The sequence below is a fragment of the Calliphora vicina genome, chromosome 5 (genome assembly GCF_958450345.1).
Source record: "Calliphora vicina chromosome 5, idCalVici1.1, whole genome shotgun sequence".
In the NCBI taxonomy this organism is placed as follows: Eukaryota; Metazoa; Arthropoda; class Insecta; order Diptera; family Calliphoridae; genus Calliphora; species Calliphora vicina.
The window spans coordinates 6,126,486-6,147,532 of NC_088784.1; the positions used below are offsets into that span (position 1 = coordinate 6,126,486).

The 21,047-nt window shown below is 26.8% G+C and overlaps 1 protein-coding gene across 1 annotated transcript in view; it reads left to right on the plus strand.

The window, feature by feature from the left end:
* Cpr56F (Cuticular protein 56F) overlaps positions 1 to 14,426 on the plus strand; it is a 35,397-nt gene extending 20,971 nt beyond the window's left edge. The window contains exon 2 of the mRNA XM_065510925.1: positions 13,667 to 14,426. Within this exon, the coding sequence (XP_065366997.1) occupies positions 13,667 to 14,293 (627 nt within the window). The 3' untranslated portion in view covers positions 14,294 to 14,426. The remainder of the gene's footprint in view (positions 1 to 13,666) is intronic.
* The last annotated feature ends 6,621 nt before the right edge of the window (positions 14,427 to 21,047 follow it).

A 21,047-nucleotide genomic window follows, 5' to 3' on the forward strand; every position in this document is an offset into this window, starting at 1 on the left:
GGTATTTTTGAATATGAATATCAAAAAAAAACTACAATTCTATCAACTTCTCCATTCCTGCTATACAATAATACTTCAAGAGCAATTTGAAATTGAAAATCTGTATTTGTTTTTACGTCATCGTTTGAACATCTCCGGTAATTGCAAGAGAAGATGCCAACCAAACATCTACTACGCCAACTAAAAGTGTGAATGGATGATGGCAAAAAAAAAACAATGTTAAAGACAAAAATGTTTGTGAACCAATTCCGCTCATCAAGCGAGAAGCAGTTGTTTTTTTTTAATTTAGAGAAGAGTTTAAAATGAAATCAACTCAAGTGGCGATGATTAATTTCATTAAACAAAAAATTTATTTAGAAACTGAAGAACTCTTGGTTTTGTTTTTCGAAAGGTACAAAAAGCAAAAATAAATTTTTATAAAAAAAGAAAAACAGACAAGAGTTGATTATAATATTATGCACACTGGGGGTATTGTAATTGTTTGTTGTATGTATAATGTTTAACAACAATAGTTACAAGTATGAAACCAAGACAATGGCTCAAAAAGATTTTAATAAAGGAAGAAAATAAATTCTAATGTAAGAAATAACAGCTTTGGTTTAAAACTATTAAGGGCCTGATTTAGAAATATAACTGGAAAATTATTTTAAAATTTTTGTAGGAAAAATACTCAAAATTTGATCGGCAAACTGAGTAATTTTCAAAAAAAAATTTTAAAATGTTTCAAATCGGACTCTAAATTCTAATTGAAAAAAGAAATGCAGCTTTTGTTTCAGTTCATTTTGTTTTAAATATATTAAGGGACTGATTCAGAAACACGATTGGAAAAGAATGAAAAACACTCAAAAATTATTTTACAAACTGAGTAATTTTCAATTTCAGAATCTGGCTCAAAATTCTAAAAATAAGTGCAGCTTTTGTTTCAGTTAGTTTTATTGAGAAACACGATTTTCAAATTTTTGTATGAAAAACACTTCAAATTATTTGAAAACTTATACAAAATTTTTAAAATTGCAGTATTTCAGAATCTGGCGCTAAATTCTAATTGAAGAAATAAATGCAGCTTTTGTTTCTGTTAGTTTTTTTTTTAAATATATTAAGGGTCGGATTTAAAATTTTTTTTTTGAAAATCACTCAGTTTGAAAATAATTTTTGAGTGTTTTTCATACAAAAATTTTAAAATTTTATTACGATCGCGTTTCTGATTCAGGCCCTAAACAAACATTTTTTTTAATTTTTGCTTGAAAATCTCTCAGTTTTCCAAATTTTTTTTGAGTGTTTTTCTAAATTAGGCCCTTAAATTTACGGTTTATACTCAATTAAAACTACATTATTTTCAAAATTATTACATCATTGTTTTTAATTTAATAAATGCATTTTTATAAGGTTGTCAAAGTAAATCTTACTCTGGTAGAGTCAATTTAACACAAAATATGTGTGAAATGTCCATGAATTTTTAATTTGTATAATACTTGTACAATATTTTAGGTGACAATTTTAATATATTTTTTAACACTCCCCTTTTAATACCTACCGCCACCAGCATTTGTTTTACCATATAAATTGTTATTTTATGGAGCTTTATTACAAACAGTTTTAAATGCGACAACTTTAGCTGGTACTATTGCATGCATTTCTAACATTCCAGTTTATTTAATGAAAATTATTAATGTAAAAATACCAAAATTTCAAACATTAATAATTTACATATTTTGAAAAAATAAAACAATACAACTTTAATTAGAAAAAGTAAATTTGTAACATTGTTTGAAGTTTTACAAAACGATTCTGATTCTGTAAAATTAATGAAACCATCGGATAGAGAATCAAATAATCAACAATCAAATCAAAGAAAAATTTAGTAATTTTAGTAATTTAATAAAAAATATTTCTTATATTTTTTAGATTTTTTATTCTGTTGATGGTACAAAGGATTGGCCTATAAATTCCCTTTGCAAAATATTTAGAAACATTCAAAATCCACAACAAATAGAAAATTTACAGAATCTTGCCGTATTGTAATATATTTTTTTGCACTGCATAACCGACGACTGCATTACCAAACGTCTGAGAACATTACAAGATGAATCTAATTACTACGAGTTATGTATTTTGAAGCCATTAATGAGACTTGTGGAAAATATAAGATATACACATTATATTTATAAATGTAGGAAATTGTGTTTTCTTTTCAAAAATGTATAAAATTTTTAAGAATTAAAAAATTTATAGAATACTTTTTTTTTCAAAAATATGGAAATAAAAAATCTTAGCTTATTTTTTTAAAATGGAATAAAAGTTTTGTTTATAGAAATTTTTGATCAAAATTCAAAAATTAACAATTAAGAGAGCTATATTCGGCTGTGCCCTTATATACCCTTCACCAAATTATACTTTAAAATAAAAATTTTAAATATTTTTAGGTAAACAAAATTTAAATTTTTTCTCCAGTTAATTTTTTTTTTAATTTAAAAAATTTTTTTTTTTAGTTAATAAATTTTTTTTTTAATATTTAGTGAAATTTTGACCCATTGTAGGTCCAACTTACTATGGTCTTATATACGTCATTGCTCAGGTCTTTGAAATATCTATCATTAGATATCCATATTGTCTATATTAATGATTTAGTAATCCAGATATGGGTCAAAAATAGGTCAAAAATAGAGGTTGTCCTGGTTTTGTCCTTATATCTCAGCCATTTGTGGACCGATTTTCAATAGCATCGATTTTAAATAGCAACCGAGCCGGAAGAATGTAAGTTATTTGGGGGCTTCAGAAAGTTGTTTTCAACACACAGACGGACATGGCTATATCGACTTCGCTATCTATAACGATCAAGAATATATATACTTTGTGGGGTCGCAAATGAAAAATGTAGAAATTACAAACGGAATGACAAACTTATATATACCCTTGCCACTCATGGTGAAGGGTATAAAAAGAAATTTGTGAATTATTTTTGACAATCCCACAATTCCCAAAAATGATATTTTTTAAATTTTGGAATCTGTTGACGGTTTGCAAAATATTTAAAAATTATTTGAAAGCAGCTATGCGATTGGAGAAAATTTGACATAAAGTTGGAATTTACATAAAAAATAGGTCTCATTCAGAAGGCTCTGGAAATCTTTCAAATTGGATCGAGAACAAACATTTGGCAGACAACCCAATTTGGGGACTTGAGGCTCCTCCCCACATTAGTGTTTAAAGTCCAAATTCAAAACATAAACTCAGCAACACCTCCTCTATAGTCGTGGGCTTTTTTCATTTCCCCCACTGTGACCCAAAAGCTCGGTTTTTGGTTCTAACACAACCACGATATGAGATTCATTAACCATCCTCTGGTGAAGTTTTTTGTTTATTTATTTTCTCCATTTGCAAAGATTCATATTTTATGTCTATCTTTCCTTTCGAACAAGTCCAAACATAATCACTTTTGTCAAGTTTCTTAGAAGTCTCAATAAAATTGTATCATATTTAAAAAAAAAATAGAAAATACATATAGAAAAAAATAAAAAATATTTTTGATTTTTTTTTGCAAAATCAAAAACTTTGTGGACTTTTTTTTAAAAACAAATTTTATATGGAAATTCGGAGCAAAGGCTCTAAGTCCATATTTTAAAATTTTACAAGAGAGACCAAAAACATTCAAAAATTTTTTTGCGTAAATATTTTTGAATTCTGTAAACGCAATTTTTTGGTATTTTTATTTGTTTTCGATGTGCGTAAAAGCAAAATGATAACATAAGTATTGCCGAGATAAAAGGTTTTTTTTGGACTTATAGTTTTTCTATTGCTTAGTTTGTATTTTTTCAATGGACTTAGGTCTTTTTCTTAGAACTTGTCTTTCATTTCTTATTTACTAGTTTTTATATCTGGATTACTAAGTCATTAATATAGACAATATTGGTATTGATTATGATAGAAATTTCAAAGTCCATTGCAACTATAGTAAGTTGGACCTATAATGGGTCAAAATCAGGAAAAATTTTAACCCGAATTTTTTTTTTATCAAAAAATTTTTTTTGCCATAAATTCTTTTTTTTTAATTTTTAAAAATTTAAAAAAAAATTTAAAAATTTTCAAAAAAAAAATTTAGAAAAAACTTTTTTAAGAAGGATGTATAAGATTCGGCACAGCCAAATATAGCTCTCCTACTTGTTTTTCACTAATAATTAAAAAAAAAAAATTTGGTAAAATTTTTTTTTTAAATTTTAAAAAACAATTTTGATATTTTTTTTTTTAATTTTGTATACCTAAAAATATTTCAAATTTGTATTTTAAAGTACAACTTGGTGAAGGATATATAAGAATTGAATTCAAATATAACGATTTTAAGGGCTGATTTAAAAGTAGCATAATGCTTTCAAATAACAGTGCTATAATAGCAAACTGTAACATATCTGTGGGCATTATTAAATAAAAGCTTTCAGTTGACCATTGATCGCAAGTTGGCAACGCTGTATTCGAATTCGAATATTCAGTTAAGGAACATTGTAGAAATATAGCTTTCTAGATGGTAATGCAGTGTTATAAATGGTGGGAGAGGTTGCAGTCGTTAGTGAGTTTATCAGAGACGCTTTTCGAATAAACATCAACTGAGTGCCTTAAAATTCGTGTACATTATAAATTGTGTCTGTATTTCTGAGAATTTCCAAACGTGTATAAAAAACACATTGAGTGACTATTTAATTCTGTTGTTGTTGTACATTTGAATAAATAAAGAGTTGTTACCATTTTCAAACTACTAAACGGCTTTTATTTGCAATCAAAAGTATCCGGTTTATTTAAAGGAAATAAACCAAACGTTTTGAAAAGGTTAAAACGTAACAATACATAGCTATAATACGTTTGTGTAGATGTTTGTAACGCCCAAAAATATTAGTCTAACACCCATCTTAAATTATACCGATAGACTCAGAATCACTTTATGAGTCGATTAATTTTGAAGACATTTCGATAAAATGTGGTATATACACTTTTTTAGGCCCAAGGACGAAGCCTATTGAAACTAGCTGAAATAGGTCCATTATTTCCCCTAGCTCCCATACAAATGTCCTCCCGAAATACTTTATACTATGGAAATCATGTCACCTAATTTCATGCCGATCGGTCTATAATTAGTCATAGCTCCAATATACGGCCCGCTTCCAAAAATCACTTTAACGAGCATAAATCTCTTAAAAATGTTGGTATACACATAAAATTCAACGCAAATAACTTTGATGGCGATCGGTCCGTAATTAGTCATAGCTCCCAAATAAGACCCTCTTCCTAAAATTACTTTTTTAAATTTTAAAAGAAAAAAATGGTTAGGCATGACCGACCAATTTTTCTTACTTGTTTTAATACATGTCATTGAACAATTTGACAGAAATGGTTAAACTGTACTTTTTATAGGGACTTAGAGCTTTTTCTTGTGATAAATTGGACTAAGCGATTTTGCTCATCACTTCAAAACACCACCAAAAACGAGATAACTCCATTTTTTTTCTTTGTAGTCAATGTATTTTTACTTATTGTACATTTTATACTTTTTTGCTAAATTATCTTTTAAAATTCCATATTTTCAGCGATTTGACTGATTTTCAATTATCAGATTATCTGAGCAACATGGAGTCCATAGATAATCTATGGACGTTGGAAAGCTGATTTATACCGACATATAAACGATAAATCGACTTCTTAATCTTAATTAATCCAGTATTAAAATAATTTATTTGGAACGCAAAGGAATAATCAGGAAATTACAAACGGAATCACAAATTTAGTATTTGGAAATTTAGAAGTTGTATCTTCAAAAATTCAAAATTTTGGAGAAATGTAGAAACTAAGGGCACAAACTATCTAAATTGATTTAAGTTATAATAATGGAAATTACGAGTATCTTTTTATTTTAATTTTCCCTAACAGCCCCATTGTGCCCTGACAGTAGTTGTGGAATTTAATGTTTATACACATGTTTTATGCTACAGTGATGTTTAAATTACTCCCTCAGTGCTCATTTCGTTTAAAGTTTCTGTTTTGGTTTCTATTTTTTCTTCTTTTTCATTAAAAACTTTAAGCTGTTTTGTTGTTGTTAAACAGATTGGGTTTCTTAATGAAAGTAAAATTTTTTTTCAAACCAAAAAAATAAAAAAAAGATACAACTAATGCTCATTTAAGATGAAAAAAAAATACAAATATTGAGATTTTTTTGTTGGAATTGTTTGAATGGAGTAAAAATATGTAGTAATTTTGCTCATAATGTGAAATAAAGTAAATGGTAATAATGCATTTGTTTTATAGGGTTTTTGCTTTTGTTTTGTTTGGTTTGTTGGTAGATGCTTTAGTTTTGAATATAGATTCTTGTAGTGGTTTTGAGTTGAAATAAAAACGTTAAATGATTTTGTTTGAAATTGTTTGGTTCAAGGGAAGAGAAGGTAGGTTGGTTATAGTAGCAGTGCAGTTTAGTTTTTAATAATAACAATAATGATTCTCTCATTTTTTTCTATTTCTAACTCTATTTTGAATTTGGCGCGCTTATTTTTTGTATCTTCTCGATGTTAGTGGTTGTTGTTTTTGCTGTATCTGCGTGGTGTTTTTGTTTTATTTTTATCTTAGAGCATTTATTTGATTTTGCTCTTGTGATGTTTAGTTTTTTTTTTGTTAATGTTTTGGGGGTATTTTGATGTGTTTTTTAATGTTTGACGTTCAAATATAAATACTGGCCTACAATATTGTTACAGTATCAAATCCCATTCAACCATCTTCACAAGAAGAACAAACTAGTATTTGTATTTAGTTAACAGTGTGATCCTTCAAATTAAACATTGAATATACAACAATGAAGGTATTAAAAATAAAGGACATTATTTATAAATATTAAATAAAATGGAAAACAAAAGTGTTATGAACAAAAGTGCTAAAGTTATTTATAAAAAAAAACAAATTTTTATATTTAAAAAAGGATTTGTGGTTTGTGATCATCCAATTCAAGATTTATTGAAAACTGGTGTTTGAAAAAACTTTATATTCATTGAAATCGAATGTCTTTTGATTTATTACAAAATTTTAAGTGTCAAATTTGAATAAATATAACTGTGACTTAAATCAGTTGAATTCAAAAATTATATTACTAAAGTGAAAAATCAGATGTCTTCGTTTTCAATTTTTTTTTCAAACATTTAAAATAGTTTTCTATAAAATTGTATCAAAATTGTTGTATTTAAAAATTTGTTCTAAGAAAATTTAACTGAATATTAACTATTTATGCAAAAGATATATTGAAATTTCATGTTTGGTATCCTAAATATTTCAAAATCATTATGTTTCCGTGAAATTTATTTCAAAATCATAAAATTTTTCCTGGAAATTGTGCAAAGTTTTAAAATCAACAGACAATTCTCCAACATTGAGTTTATTTCTACACTTTTTAATATTATTTTGAATCAAAATAATTCAAAACTTATTACAATTTCACCAAAATCTAAGTTTTAGACAAAATCTTTCAAAATTAATATTAAATTATTTAGATTGAAGCTTTTTGGCTATAGCTTTTAAATAAGAGAAGGCAAAACCAGCCACATTTCTTAATAATGTATTCAAATCTTTTAAAATTCGCATTCAAAATCATTCAAATCTCTAAAAAATCTAATATAGTTTGAAAGTCGTAATAATACTCTTAAAAGCTCTTTAAAATCATAATTTTTGTATTCATTTTCAGCATGAAGTGATAAGAAAGTTCACTTCAAGCTGGAAGTTAAAAGCTCTTCAGACAATATCTTTCAAAATAAGTATTAAATTTCTTAGATTAAAGCTCTGTAGCTTAAGCTTTTAATAAGAGAAGAAATTTTCTTAAAAATTCAATAGTTCTATTAAAAATTAATTAAAAGCTCTCAAAATCCAAGACTGTCCCTTTCAAGTCAAAACTAACACCTCAAAAGCTCTCCTAATTAAAATTATTAGTTCTTTTTAAAAGCTTTTAAATGAATGAAAGCAAAATGTCATCATAAACAAGAATTTTTCTTAAAAATTCAAAAATTGTATTAAAAATTAATTAAAATCTCTTAAAATCCAATACAGTTCCTTTCAAAGCAATATTAACACCTCAAAAGCTCTTGAAAATTATAATTACTTCTTCAGTTTTACGTTTAAATTGAAAAGAAAGTTAAGGTCGTTCAAAAATCTTAAGATTTTCTCAAAAATCATTGAACGTAATAAAATCTAAAGAAAATCTTTAAAAAGCTTTGTGAAATCGACAAAGACTTTGAATTGTCAAGATGGCAGCTTAAGTAATAAAGCAGATATTCAGTTTTCCCTTTAAAATCTAACTAAATATAGTAAATTTTGAAGCTTGATTCCTTAAATAAAAGCAATTTTCAGCTTTTACAAGCTTTAAAGCTTTCAAAAAGCTCCTTAAAAATGTTGTTTTAGCAGATATTCAGTTTTCCCTTTAAAATCAAATTAAATATAGTAAATTTTGAAGCCTGATTCCTTAAATAAAAACAATTTTCAAATTTTACAAGCTTTAAAACTTTCAAAAAGCTCATTAAAATTGTGGTTTTAGCAGATATTCAGTTTTCCCTTTAAAATCTAACTAAATGTAGTAAATTTTGAAGCCTGATTCATTAAATAAAAAACAATTTTCAGCTTTTACAAGCTTTAAAGCTTTCAAAAAAAGCTCATTAAAATTGTGGTTGTAGCAGATATTCAGTTTTCCCTTTAAAATCTAACTAAATGTAATAAATTTTCAAGACTGATTCATTAAATAAAAACAATTTTCAGCATTTACAAGCTTTTAAGCTTTCAAAAAAAGCTCATTAAAATTCAGTTTTCCCTTTTAAATCTAACTAAATATAGTAAATTTTGAAGCCTGATTCCTTAAATAAAAGCAATTTTCAGCTTTTACAAGCTTAAAAGCTTTCAAAAAGCTCATTAAAATTGTAGTTTAAGCAGATATTCAGTTTTCCCTTTAAAATCTAACTAAATGTAGTAAATTTTGAAGCCTATTCCTTAAATAAAAACAATTTTCAGCTTTTCAAGCTTTAAAGCTTTCAAAAAGCTCATTAAAATTGTGGTTTTTGTAGATCTTAAATTTTCACTTTAAAAACTAACTTACGGCCATTCTCACAATGTACGATTAAAAGTTAACGTGAACTTTAACCGCAAGTTAGGCTAATTTGAATTTCACAATGTACGATTAATTCTTAATTGACACTATTTAACAACAAAGTTGCTGTTAAATATAACCGAACAAATTTCGCCGGTTAGCATCTTAATTGTAAGAAATATAATAAAAGAACATGGAAAAACATTTATATTTTTGTAATATTTATAATTTTTAAAAGTGTAAAGCGAAGAAAAGTAAATTTTGCACGGGGTGATCCATATACCACCCGGATATTGCACTTACAAACCAAACAACAAATGTGCACTTTTCCTTGTTGGTTTTCAGTAATTGTTGTTCAGTTTGTTCTGTAAATTTTACAGTTAGGTACCTTAATATTTTTGAGTTTTATACGTTTTTTTATTATACCAATAAGAAAACACAAATTATTATTTTTTATGCCGTCTTTTAGACAATTTTTTATATTTCAATCTTTCATTACACTATTTTTCGTAAACAAATTTATGCATTATTGCCATACTTTCTACTGAATGCGTTGGTTAAGTAATCAAATGATGGTGAAACGTAAATCGGTAACCGTTGGTTAAATGGTCCCCGTTAAACAAACCGACAGTTAGTTAATTTTCCGGTTAAAATGAAATAATCGTACATTGTGAAAATGGCCGTTAATGTAATAAATTTTCAAGCCTGATTCATTAAATAAAAACAATTTTTAGTTGCTAAAAGCTTTAAAGCTTTCAAAAAGCTCAAACAAGTTGAGAACGCTTCCAAAGTTTGTTGCTGCACTTGTAGAAAAATGTTTATTTTTAAGGCAATCATTTCAAAATGATTAAATTCATTCCAAATCAAAATTCATTGTTAATAATCTAATAAAAAACTTATTAAAATTTTTAAAAAAACTTACCATTTCATAGGATTTTTTCATTTCCTGCAAATAAAGTGAATACAAAAAGATTTATTAAAATTTTGTATAAAATAATTTCTCATTAGGTTTGTGAAAGACTGATTGTTTCCTCTCTTTTAATTTACCAATGAAAATTTACATATTACAATAAATTAGTAAAACAAAGTTGAAATTCCAACCAAAACTTCAAAGTCAAGTTCATAAAAATTCCTGCAGTAAAAAAATGCAGATTTTTGATTTGAGAAATCAAAGAAGAAAACAGCATAAACCTGTAATTAAAAACAAACTTGTCAACTTATAAATATGTTTGAACATTTTTAATTTTCAAATTTATGCAGCTGTGTTTTAAAGTTTTTTATTGATTTACATTAGCGTTAAATGATGTTTATTGTCTTAATAATAAATTAATTAAAGTTAAAACAAAACTATAAACATTTTGCTAGTCTTTATTTAGAAACAAAAAACATTTGGACAAAATATTTAAATTGAAATAAAAATTAGAGGCGGCAAATATCTATTGATAAAGGGTGTGATTAAAACAAAGTGATTAAGTAAAAAAATTAGATTGATTGCTAATAAAAATAAGTAAAACTTTTAGTGAAAATGATTTATAGCTGAAATTAAACTAAATGGAGTGACCCAAATCCCTTAATTCTGAAATTTAAACAAACAAAACTATTCCAATATATCAAAATAAATGACATTTAGTTTAATATTTTTTTTGAATTTCCACCACCCAGTTAGCTAACCTTTTAGACCTTCCCTTTAACTAATTAACTTGCAATATAATTACTCTACAACTATTGTAATAATAACTAAATATTTGAAAAAATCGAAACCGTTCAACATTCATTTCTGTTGCGCTTTTGTCATTTTTCAAACTTCAAAATCCATAACGAAAAAAAAAAATCAAAGATTTTTCTGCAAACTTATGAAAAATTGTGTCATTAAATATCTATGGTGTGCTAACAGATTGTGACAACTTTATCATAATCATAATTTATAAAAAGAAACGTAGAAAAATCTTTTTTCATTCAATATTTTTTTTTTAGTTTTTGCTTGTAACAACATTTTACTACATGAATAATTTAGTTATCTACAATAGCATAATAGAAAAAAAATATATGCAAAAAAGCTAAAAAAACAAGAGCCACACACAATCTTTTTTTTACCTTAAGCAAATGTCTGCCACATACGAGTGTATGTATGTAGCATGCCACATTTAACATCATAGTTTTGTAAACATCTTTTCAATTTTGTAGATTTTTTAAGTCTGTTTTGTGATAGAGATCTTGCATATTTTATAAAGTAAAATAAATTTTATTAGAGTAAGTTGATGTATTCTTCAGTCTGTCTGTCCGTCCGTCTGCCTGTCTGGCTGTGTGTGATAATTTTAAACATTGAAATGTTAATGTCATTCTTTTTTTCCAATCTCATTTTGTGAGTAGTTAGATTATGAAATAAATTCATTACAATCCACTAAGTCTTTTTGCTATTTAGACTTGCATAAATTGTAAACAGATATCAATTAAAATAAAGATCAGATTGGTTTGAGATAAAAAAATTTAGATTTGGGAAAGGAAAATTTCAAAATGAAGCAATAGCAACCTGACAATAAAAGGGAGTAAAATAAATAAAACTAAAACAAAACTTCAAACATAATTTAAATATTAAAAGCTTCAAGCTGAATAAAGCTTTTTCACAGAAAATACAAATAAGCATTGAACAAGATTTTCCATTAATAATGCTTTTCTGCAATAAAACCTAGGCAATATTGTGAGAGCTTATTTATGCCTTAAGAAAGCTTTTTAAGAAATATTATCATCCTTAAAATTAAAATGCTTTTAATGACCATTTCAAAAGCTTTATTTATAAAGTTTGATTGCGAAAAATTCTTAGAAAGTATTTTTGTAGTATTAGCTTTGTTTACGAAAAAAGCTTAATGAAATTGTTTTATTTGCAAAGCTTTTAAATGGAAAAGTCCTACTTAATAAAATTTAAATGAAAATTTTTTATTAATAAAAAAAGCTTGTAAAGTTTTGGTAATAAAAAAATTATAAAGCTTCAAAAAGTTTTTTAAAATATTTTTAATGAACAAGCTTTATATACATTATTTAAGCTTTTTTCTTAACTTTTTAATTATGAAGCATTATTCATTAGTCTATTAATATTTTAATGAAAAGGTGATAGGTAACCTTATCCTTTTTACTTTTAAAGCTTTTTAAAGATTTTTTTTGTAGAGATTTTATAAGCTTTATTTAGTAAACCTCGATTTTAAATAAAAAGCTTTTTAATAAAATAATAAAAATATTTTAAAGAAAAAGCTTTTTCATTATAAAGCTTTTTTATTATAAAGCTTTTTAAGGACAAAGCTTTTACTTTTAAAGCTTTTTAAAGACTTATTTTGTAGAGATTTTATAAGCTTTATTTAGTGAACTTCGTTTTTAAATAAAAAGCTTTTTAATAAAATAATTAAATATTTTATGACAAAGCTTTTTCAGTATAAAGCTTTTTACGGACAAAGCTTATTCATTATAAAACTTTTTAATGAAATTGGATTGCTTATAAAGTTTTTTAATAATAAAGCTTTTTAATGACAAAGCTTTTTCATTATAAAGCTTTTTAATTAAATTGAATTACTAATAAAGCTTTTTAATGCGAAAATTATTTCATAACAAAGCCTTTTAATGCAAAGCTTTTTAATGACAAAGCTTTTTCATTAGAAAGCTTTTTAATGAAAATTACATTACTTATAAAGCTTTTTAATGATAAAGCCTTTTCATTTGATAGTATCTAATAAAAAAAAAAACATTATCTATCATTATTAATGAGCAATATCAAACCTTTCAAATTATAAAGCTTAATGAAAATTACATTACTTATAAAGCTTTTTAATGATAAAGCCTTTTCATTTGATAGTATCTAATAAAAAAAAAAACATTATCTATCATTATTAATGAGCAATATCAAAACTTTTAAATTATAAAGCTTTATTCATTCATCTATTAAGCTTTTTAACAAAAAATCTTTATCTAGTTTAAAGTAAAGTTTTCCGATTCAAACTTTTTCAAAAAAAAAATATTTCTTCTTTTTTGTTGAAAGCTTTTATTAGACAAATTTAAATTGAAGCTTCCTAAACATATTCTCTAGTTTTTTTGTTATAGTTTCAAAGTTCTAATGATTAAAACTAGCATTCTACCAAAGCTTTAAGCCACATTTTTGTTTCTTTTACTTTAAACAAAGCTTTAATGCTTTTTAACAACAAATATTTATCTATACTTTAAAGAAAGGTTTTCTGTTTCAAGAAAAAATATTTCTTCTTTTTTGCTGAAAGCTTTTATTAGAAAAATTAAAATTGAAGCTTCCAAAATGTATGCTGGATTCTTTTGTTATAGTTACAAAGTTCTAATGATTAAAACTGGCATTCTACCAAAGCTTTAAGTCACGTTTTTGACACTTTTACTTTAAACAAAGCTGTAACATAAGATTTCTTAGCAGAACTTTTTACTAATTACAATTTTGTTTATAAGAAATTAACAACTCAATAGTTTCAAAACTAAATTTGAAAAAAAGCTTTCTATTTAATAAACTTTTTTTGATTGCCTCAAAACAAAATATACTTAATTTCCCTTTCTCCGTTTTCTTTCTTACAGTGCTTTACCACAATCGCTGTCTTGGCTTGCCTTTCCTTTGTCTCCGCCGAACCTCCAGTACCCCAAAACAACTATTTGCCTCCCAACCAGCAACAGCAGCCCAATAGCAACTACCTGCCACCCTCCAACTCGTATCAGGCTCCCAACAGCAACTATTTGCCCCCCAATCGTGGTGGTGCTGCTGGCGGCGCCCAAGCTCCCTCCAACAGTTATGGTGCTCCCGCTGTAACCGGTGCCATTTTCCCCAAACAAGGCGGTGGCGGTGCTGGCGGTTATGGTGGCAATCAACAATCCAATGGTTATGGTGCTGCTGAGGAAAATTACGGTCCTGCCAAATACGAATTCAAATATGATGTCCAAGACTACGAGTCCGGCAATGATTTCGGTCATATGGAATCTCGTGATGGTGATTTGGCTATTGGCCGTTACTACGTGCTCTTGCCCGATGGCCGCAAACAAATTGTCGATTATGAAGCTGATCAGAATGGTTATCGTCCCACCATCCGTTATGAACAAGTGAATGGCGGTCAAGGTGCTGGCGCTGGCGGTCGTGGTGGCTACAACAATGGCGGTGGTTATGATAGCAACGCACAACAACAACAAGGCAAATTTGGTGGTTATCAATAAGGCTAACAAAGATTTTTAAATTTAGGCTTAAACAAAACAAGAGATTTTATTCTATCACATTTAGTCGTTATGAATTTTGTAATAATTTAGTTTTAAACTCACTCATCAGAAGTTAGAAGGAACAAAGAAAAGCTTAAAAACGACATGAAATGTCTGCAAACATAAAAAAGCTTTTCTTTAAATAATCTTTTCTTTTCATTTATATATACTTCTACCTCTAACCGGGTCTTTTAAAACATCTCTCCCTTTTAATACAAAAAAGCCTTAGCCTTAAGCATACCAACCAACCAACCATCGATCCATCACCATCAACTTGCCATAAAGCTTTTCTTGTTTACTTTTAAGAATTTCTCCGCATCCCCTTCCAAAATGTTTTGGAAAACAAGAAAAGTTTTTTTGTTGTGTTTTTTTGTAGATTGTTTATAATACTTTATTTTTGTTTGTTTAAATGTAATTAATTTTTATGAATATTGTGCTATCATCACCGTTAAGTGCTTTCATTGTTCTCTATATTGTATATTTCAAAACTCTATTATGCTTACGAATACATTTACAGCATATAAATCACACTCATACATACATACATATTTACATTTATATATATATTTACATAGATACCATTACCATTTTAATAATCATTTAAATCTATATTGATGTAGACAAATGTAATATATAATACTCATATTATAATGTAATACTTTTTTTTTAATACAAGTGAAACATCATAGAAATCATTATAAAAAAAATCATGTAAAAAAAGAATTTATATTATTAATAAAATAAAATGCATTTTTGTATAAAACAAAGTAAATTTGAAAGTGGTTTTCTTTTAGTTAAAGAGTATCTTAACAAAAATATTTTTAAAGTTAAAAAGAGCTTTTTTAATGTTTAAAAAAAGCTTTTTTCAAAAAGCTCATCTAAATGTTTTAAAAGTTTTTATAAAAAGAGCATGTTTTTAACAAGATAAAAAAAGGATTTTTAAATCTTTTTTATAAAAACAAGCATTTTTAAAAAACAGCTTTTAAAAAAAATTATTTAAAGTTTGTATAAAAAATATTTTTTTTTAAAAAAAAACATGCTTTTTATAAAAAAAAATATTTTTTAAATTTTTATAAAAAAAGATTTTTTTGGAATTTTTATAAAAAAAGCTTTTTTAAAACATTTATTAAAATAACATTGTAAACGTTTTTTAAAATATTAATAAAGCATTTACAAAAATAAAATTTTTATAGAAAATATTTTTAAAGCTTTAAAATATTTTAAAGCTTTTTAAATGTTTTATAAATATCTCATCATTTTGCTTTTGTATAAAGATTATTAAAGCTTTAATAAAAAATAGCTTTAAAAAAGTTTTTATTAAAACATAATTTTAAAGCTTTATATAAAAGAAAGATTTTTAAAGCTTTATAAAAACTTCTCTACAGCTTTAGTATAAAATATCTGTATTTATTCCTGCTCAAATTCGATGTCTTTTGATCGGGATAAAATTTGCACCAAGTCTAGTCCTATTGGATAGTAATTCAGACACAATTTTTTAACAAGTTCAGTCAAGTGTTACATTTGGCCAAACAGGTGTTTTTTCTCATCCATGTAGCTTATTTCCAATTATTCTTAGCAACCATCGAAAAAAAATTAAAAAAAAAATGGAATTTTTTTTCCAAAATTAAAATTTGTTTTTCCAAAATTAAATTTTTCTCCAAAATTAAAATTTTTTTGACTTTTTTTTCAAAATTTTTCAACAAGATCGGTCAAGATTGAAGGGGGTCAAAATTTATCTTTTTGGCCAAACAGGAGTTTTTTCTCACCCATGTTATTCTTAGCAAAATTTTTTTTTTTTAAAGTTAATTTGAAATTTTTTGGCTTTTTTTCAAAAAGGTACTTTTTTCTCAAAAGTACCATTTTTCGAAGAAAAAAATTTAAAAAAAATGGAATTTTTTTTCCGAAAATTAAATTTTTTTTCCAAAATTAAAAATTGTTTAACATTTTCTCCAAATTTTTTTTTAAATTTTTCAACAAGATCGGTCAAGATTAAAGGGGTCAAAATTTAACTTTTTAGCCAAACAGGAGTTTTTTCTCATCCATGTTATTCTTAGCAAAAATTTTTTTTTAAAAAAATTTAATTTTGAAATTTTTTTCCAAAATTAAAAACTTGTTTGGATTTTTTTCAAAATGATCCCTTTTTTCTCAAAAGAAAGCTTAGATATTTTCCTTGAAAACTTAGATCTTTTCCTTTAAGACCTTTTTGGCATCCTTCGAAAAAAAAATTTAAAAAAAAAATGGAATATTTTTTTCCAAAGTTAAAATTTGTTTTCCAAAATTAATATTTTTTTTTTCCAAAATTTAAATTTTTTTCCAAAATTAAAATTTTTTTTGACTTTTTTCAAAATTTTTTTTATAAAAATTTTTCAACAAGATCGTCCAAGATTATAGGGGGTCAAAATTGAACTTTTTGCAAAATTAAAAACTTTTTTGAAATTTTTTTTCAAAATTTTTTTTTTTTTTTCAAAATGGTTCCTTTTTTCTCAAAAGAAAGCTTAGATCTTTTCCTTGAAATGCTTTTTGGTAGCTTAGTGGAATGCGAGTTGGATATCTATAAAAATAAATGTTTTGTAACTCAAAACATAACATTTTTGCAAAATTAAAAACTTTGACATTTTTTTTTAAAAAAATTTTTTGACCAAAAGACCTTTTTGGTCGATTAGTGGGATATCTATCAAAACAAATGTTTTGTATTTTTAGTAGACATACAATTTTTCGCCTTTTTTTCAAAATGGACCTTTTTTTCTGCTCAAAAGAAAGCTTAGGTCTATACCTTTAAGAGCTTTTTGGTCTCTTAGTCAGAATAAATATTTTAACTCACAGATTGTATGTCTTGAGCAAAACATTTATTTTGATATATATCCCACTGCATACAAACACTGATCAGAACTATTTTGATTCTGCCCCACTGTGCAGGGCAAAAAGTGATTACCAGATTATATACGAAGGGCATGTCAAGAAGTACGTGACTATTTTAATTTTCCGCCTCTTAACTGAAAGGTAGCAGACTGCCTCGTGACTTGCACCATCAATTTCAATGGTAAAAAGTGGTTTACTGAATTTCGTTGTGGCCGTACCAGCTCAGAAGATGCCGAACGTTCTGGACGTGTCTACACCCGAAACAATTGAAGAAATTCACTATATGGTGTTGACCGGTCGAAGATTGAAAGTGCGAGAGATTGTGAAAGCCATAGGCATCGCACATGACTCAATGGTTTCAATTTTGAATGACCACGTGGATATGAGAAAGCTTTACGCAATATGGGTATCCCGTTTGCTCGCGATCGACAACAAACAAAATCTTGTGTCAACTTTGCAGGAGTATTTTGCATTGTTTAACCGCAATATGGACGAGTTTTTGCTCCGTTTCGTAACCGTGGACGAAACGTGGATCCACCACAACACACCAGAGACCAAACAGCAGTTAAAACAGTGGTTTTCTCGGGTTGAAACGGAGCCAAAGAAGCCCATAAATGCATACGGAATAATCCACATTGACTACTTTCAAAAGGTTAAAACAATCAATGGCGAATGTTATGCCAACATATTCGGTCTATTTAATGAGGATTGGTAAAAAACGATCGCCAGGACAATGTGCAGTTTCCATGAATTAGGCCACGAATTACTCCCTCATCCGCCCTATTCTCCGGATTTAGCTGCGAGTGACTATTTCTTGTTTCCAAACCTGAGAGAGATTTGACTTCAACTATGAATTCATCTCAGAAACAAATACCTCTGTTGATGACCTCGACAAGTCCAATTTTTTGGAAGGGATAAACAAATTGTAGAAATGTTGGACAAAGTGTATAGAGCTCAAAGGAGACTATATTGAAAAACAAGTAAGAGAGCTATATTCTGCTGTGCCGAATTTCAGCCAAAATATACTTCACCAAAATATACTTTAAAATAAAAATTTTAAATATTTTTAGGTAGACAAAATTTAATTTTTTTTCCAGTTGTTTTTTCGAAATTGTTCTTTAAATTTTTTTTTTAAATTTAATAATTTTTTTTTAATTTAACAAATTTTTTTTTTAGCTTTTTAATATTTAGTGAAAAAATTTTGGTAAAAAATATTTTTTCCGATTTTGACCAATTGTAGGTCCAACTTACTATGGTCTTATATACGTCGTTGCACAGGTCTTTAAAATATCTATCATTAGATATCCATATTGTCTATATTAATGATTTAGTAATCCAGATATGGGTCAAAAATAGGTCAAAAATCGAGGTTGTCCTGGTTTTTTCCTTATATCTCAGCCATTTGTGGACCGATTTTCTCGATTTTAAATAGCAACCGAGCCGGAAGAATTTCGGAGATATTGATGTATCATTCGTGTATGTAAGTTATTTATGGGCTTCAGAAAGTTGATTTCAACACACAGACGGACATGGCTATATCGACTCCGCTATCTATAACGATTCAGAATATATATACTTTGTGGGGTCGCAAATGAAAAATGTAGAAATTACAAACGGAATGACAAACTTATATATACCCTTGCCAGGGTATATATATCAATGATGATGATCAATAAGGCTGTCGTACTTGAAACGAATTCCGAGAATTTCAACATTGTAATTCCTATATTTCGAAATTTATACAGTCAAATCTAAAGCTAGACCCCTTTCACACTAGGCAATTTAGTTGCGCAAGTATCTTGTGTTTGTAGATGCCTGAGGAAATGTCGGGTTAAGGAGAAGAAAATCATGCATGCTGTTTTGTTGTTGGGCAAGAGACTTGCGCAACTAAATTGCCTAGTGTGAAAGGGGTCCTACTAAGTTGAAGTTGCATTTGGTTTATAATTTTGTACATCAGTTGCCGGCAAGAAGTCCAGGAAGTTTATAAAAATTATGAAATAATAAATTCCATTATCATTATCAATAGCTGATCAAATTACATCAGAGAAAGAAAGTGTTTAAAATGTTATTTTAAGTCATATTCCATGCCGACCACTGATTTACAGACAAACTTTCATTGTAGTACAGAATTAAGGTAACAATTTCCTTTTCTGAATGGCCCCAGCCCTCCTGTCAAAGACCTAACTCAGTTGTCAAAAACCTAAGTGGTGAGAATGTATTAGAAAAAATTCTATTTGGAAAAAAGTAACAAAATTATTCAAAAGAATCACACATACGAGTGTTGTTTTTGTTTTCACATAGTTTTTTTTACTAATACATTCTTACCACTTAGGTGTTTGACAACTGAGTTAGGTCTTTGACAGGAGAGTTTAAGATCTATATGTATTTCTCTATGGCCTCAGCTTTGTTTGAAATTTTGACTATTTGAAATATTTGAGCAACACATTCAATTAACTTAAAACTTGGGAGAAACTTTATTAATAATAATCGAATATTTCCTAACACCTTTGCTTGCATTTTGACAAGTATCTATTACACAAAATTTAATGAATTCACTCAAATACCAAATGTATTGACATTAAAACCTAAAACCCTCCAAAAACAAAACGATTTGAAAGTGGATATCTAAATAAATAAAAAACAATTTCAACAAAAAAAAAGTAGGAATAACAACAAATATAAGAAGCTAACAAAAGAAATTGTAACAAATTTGAAAATACTTCGATGCGTTAACAAATAATAAAATTATCTACACTTGTTATTGGTGTCAAGAGTCATCATTAAAAAAGTTTTTTAAAAATAATAATGAAAATGAATGTTTTTCTTAAAGTTTAATGGTTTTGATACAATAAGACGAGACATGGGTAAGTAACGAGACAGAGATGGTGACGACAATGGTGATCATTGATGATGATCATGATAATAGTATTATGGTATGTAATCATGATGATGATGATGCTGATGTTGCTAAAATATTTTAAAGTACATATGTACGTTCAAAATCAATCTACCATAAATATGATTGCACAATATTGAACACGAGTTAATTATCTATAACTTAAAACTTAATGATTTCTTTTTTTTTTTTTTGTTCAACTATTATTTTACACTTTCGATTTTGTTTGGAGTTTGGTTTTTGCTGTCATATTATTTTAATTTTTTTTATTTATTTATTTAAGCCAAGAAAATCCATTTAGTTTAAAGAAACCGTAATACAGTTTCTTAAGTTACCAACAAAATTATGATTTTGTAAGGTAATAAGAAAACAATATAACAATAAAGTATAAAATTAAATTAAATTAACATAAAATTCGTGAAATCTATAGTTTAATAAAAAAAAGTTTTCATTTAAATAAGTTGAACAAATTGTTTATATTTTTATGTTTTTACTACAATATATTAATGGTTTTATTGCTACAATTGGTAACTAAATAAAGTCTAGTCATTAAAATAACATTGACCCATCAAAACTCAAAAAAACTTGGTCGTTTGCACACCTTAACATGGTTTTAAATTTCAAATTTTCAAAACAATTTCAATTTTTTTTGTGTTCAAATTTGCTATTGTATTTTTTTTTTGGCAAGTGTTTACAAAATATTCAGTTAAATGTAAACATTTGAAACAGAAAAATAACTGTTAACGAAAATCATTGAAATTATGATGTAATAAATAAGATTTCGGTTAAACTGACAGGGTGCTGTACGAAAGAGATGTGAGAAATGTCAAAAATATGAGAAAATGCCAACTGTTACTTTGACAAAGGCAGACTGCAAGGACTCAATCTACAACTTCTACTAACAGTTAAACAAGAATTAACAAAAACTAACTCAGTTCTTTAGAAATTTACACACTTTTT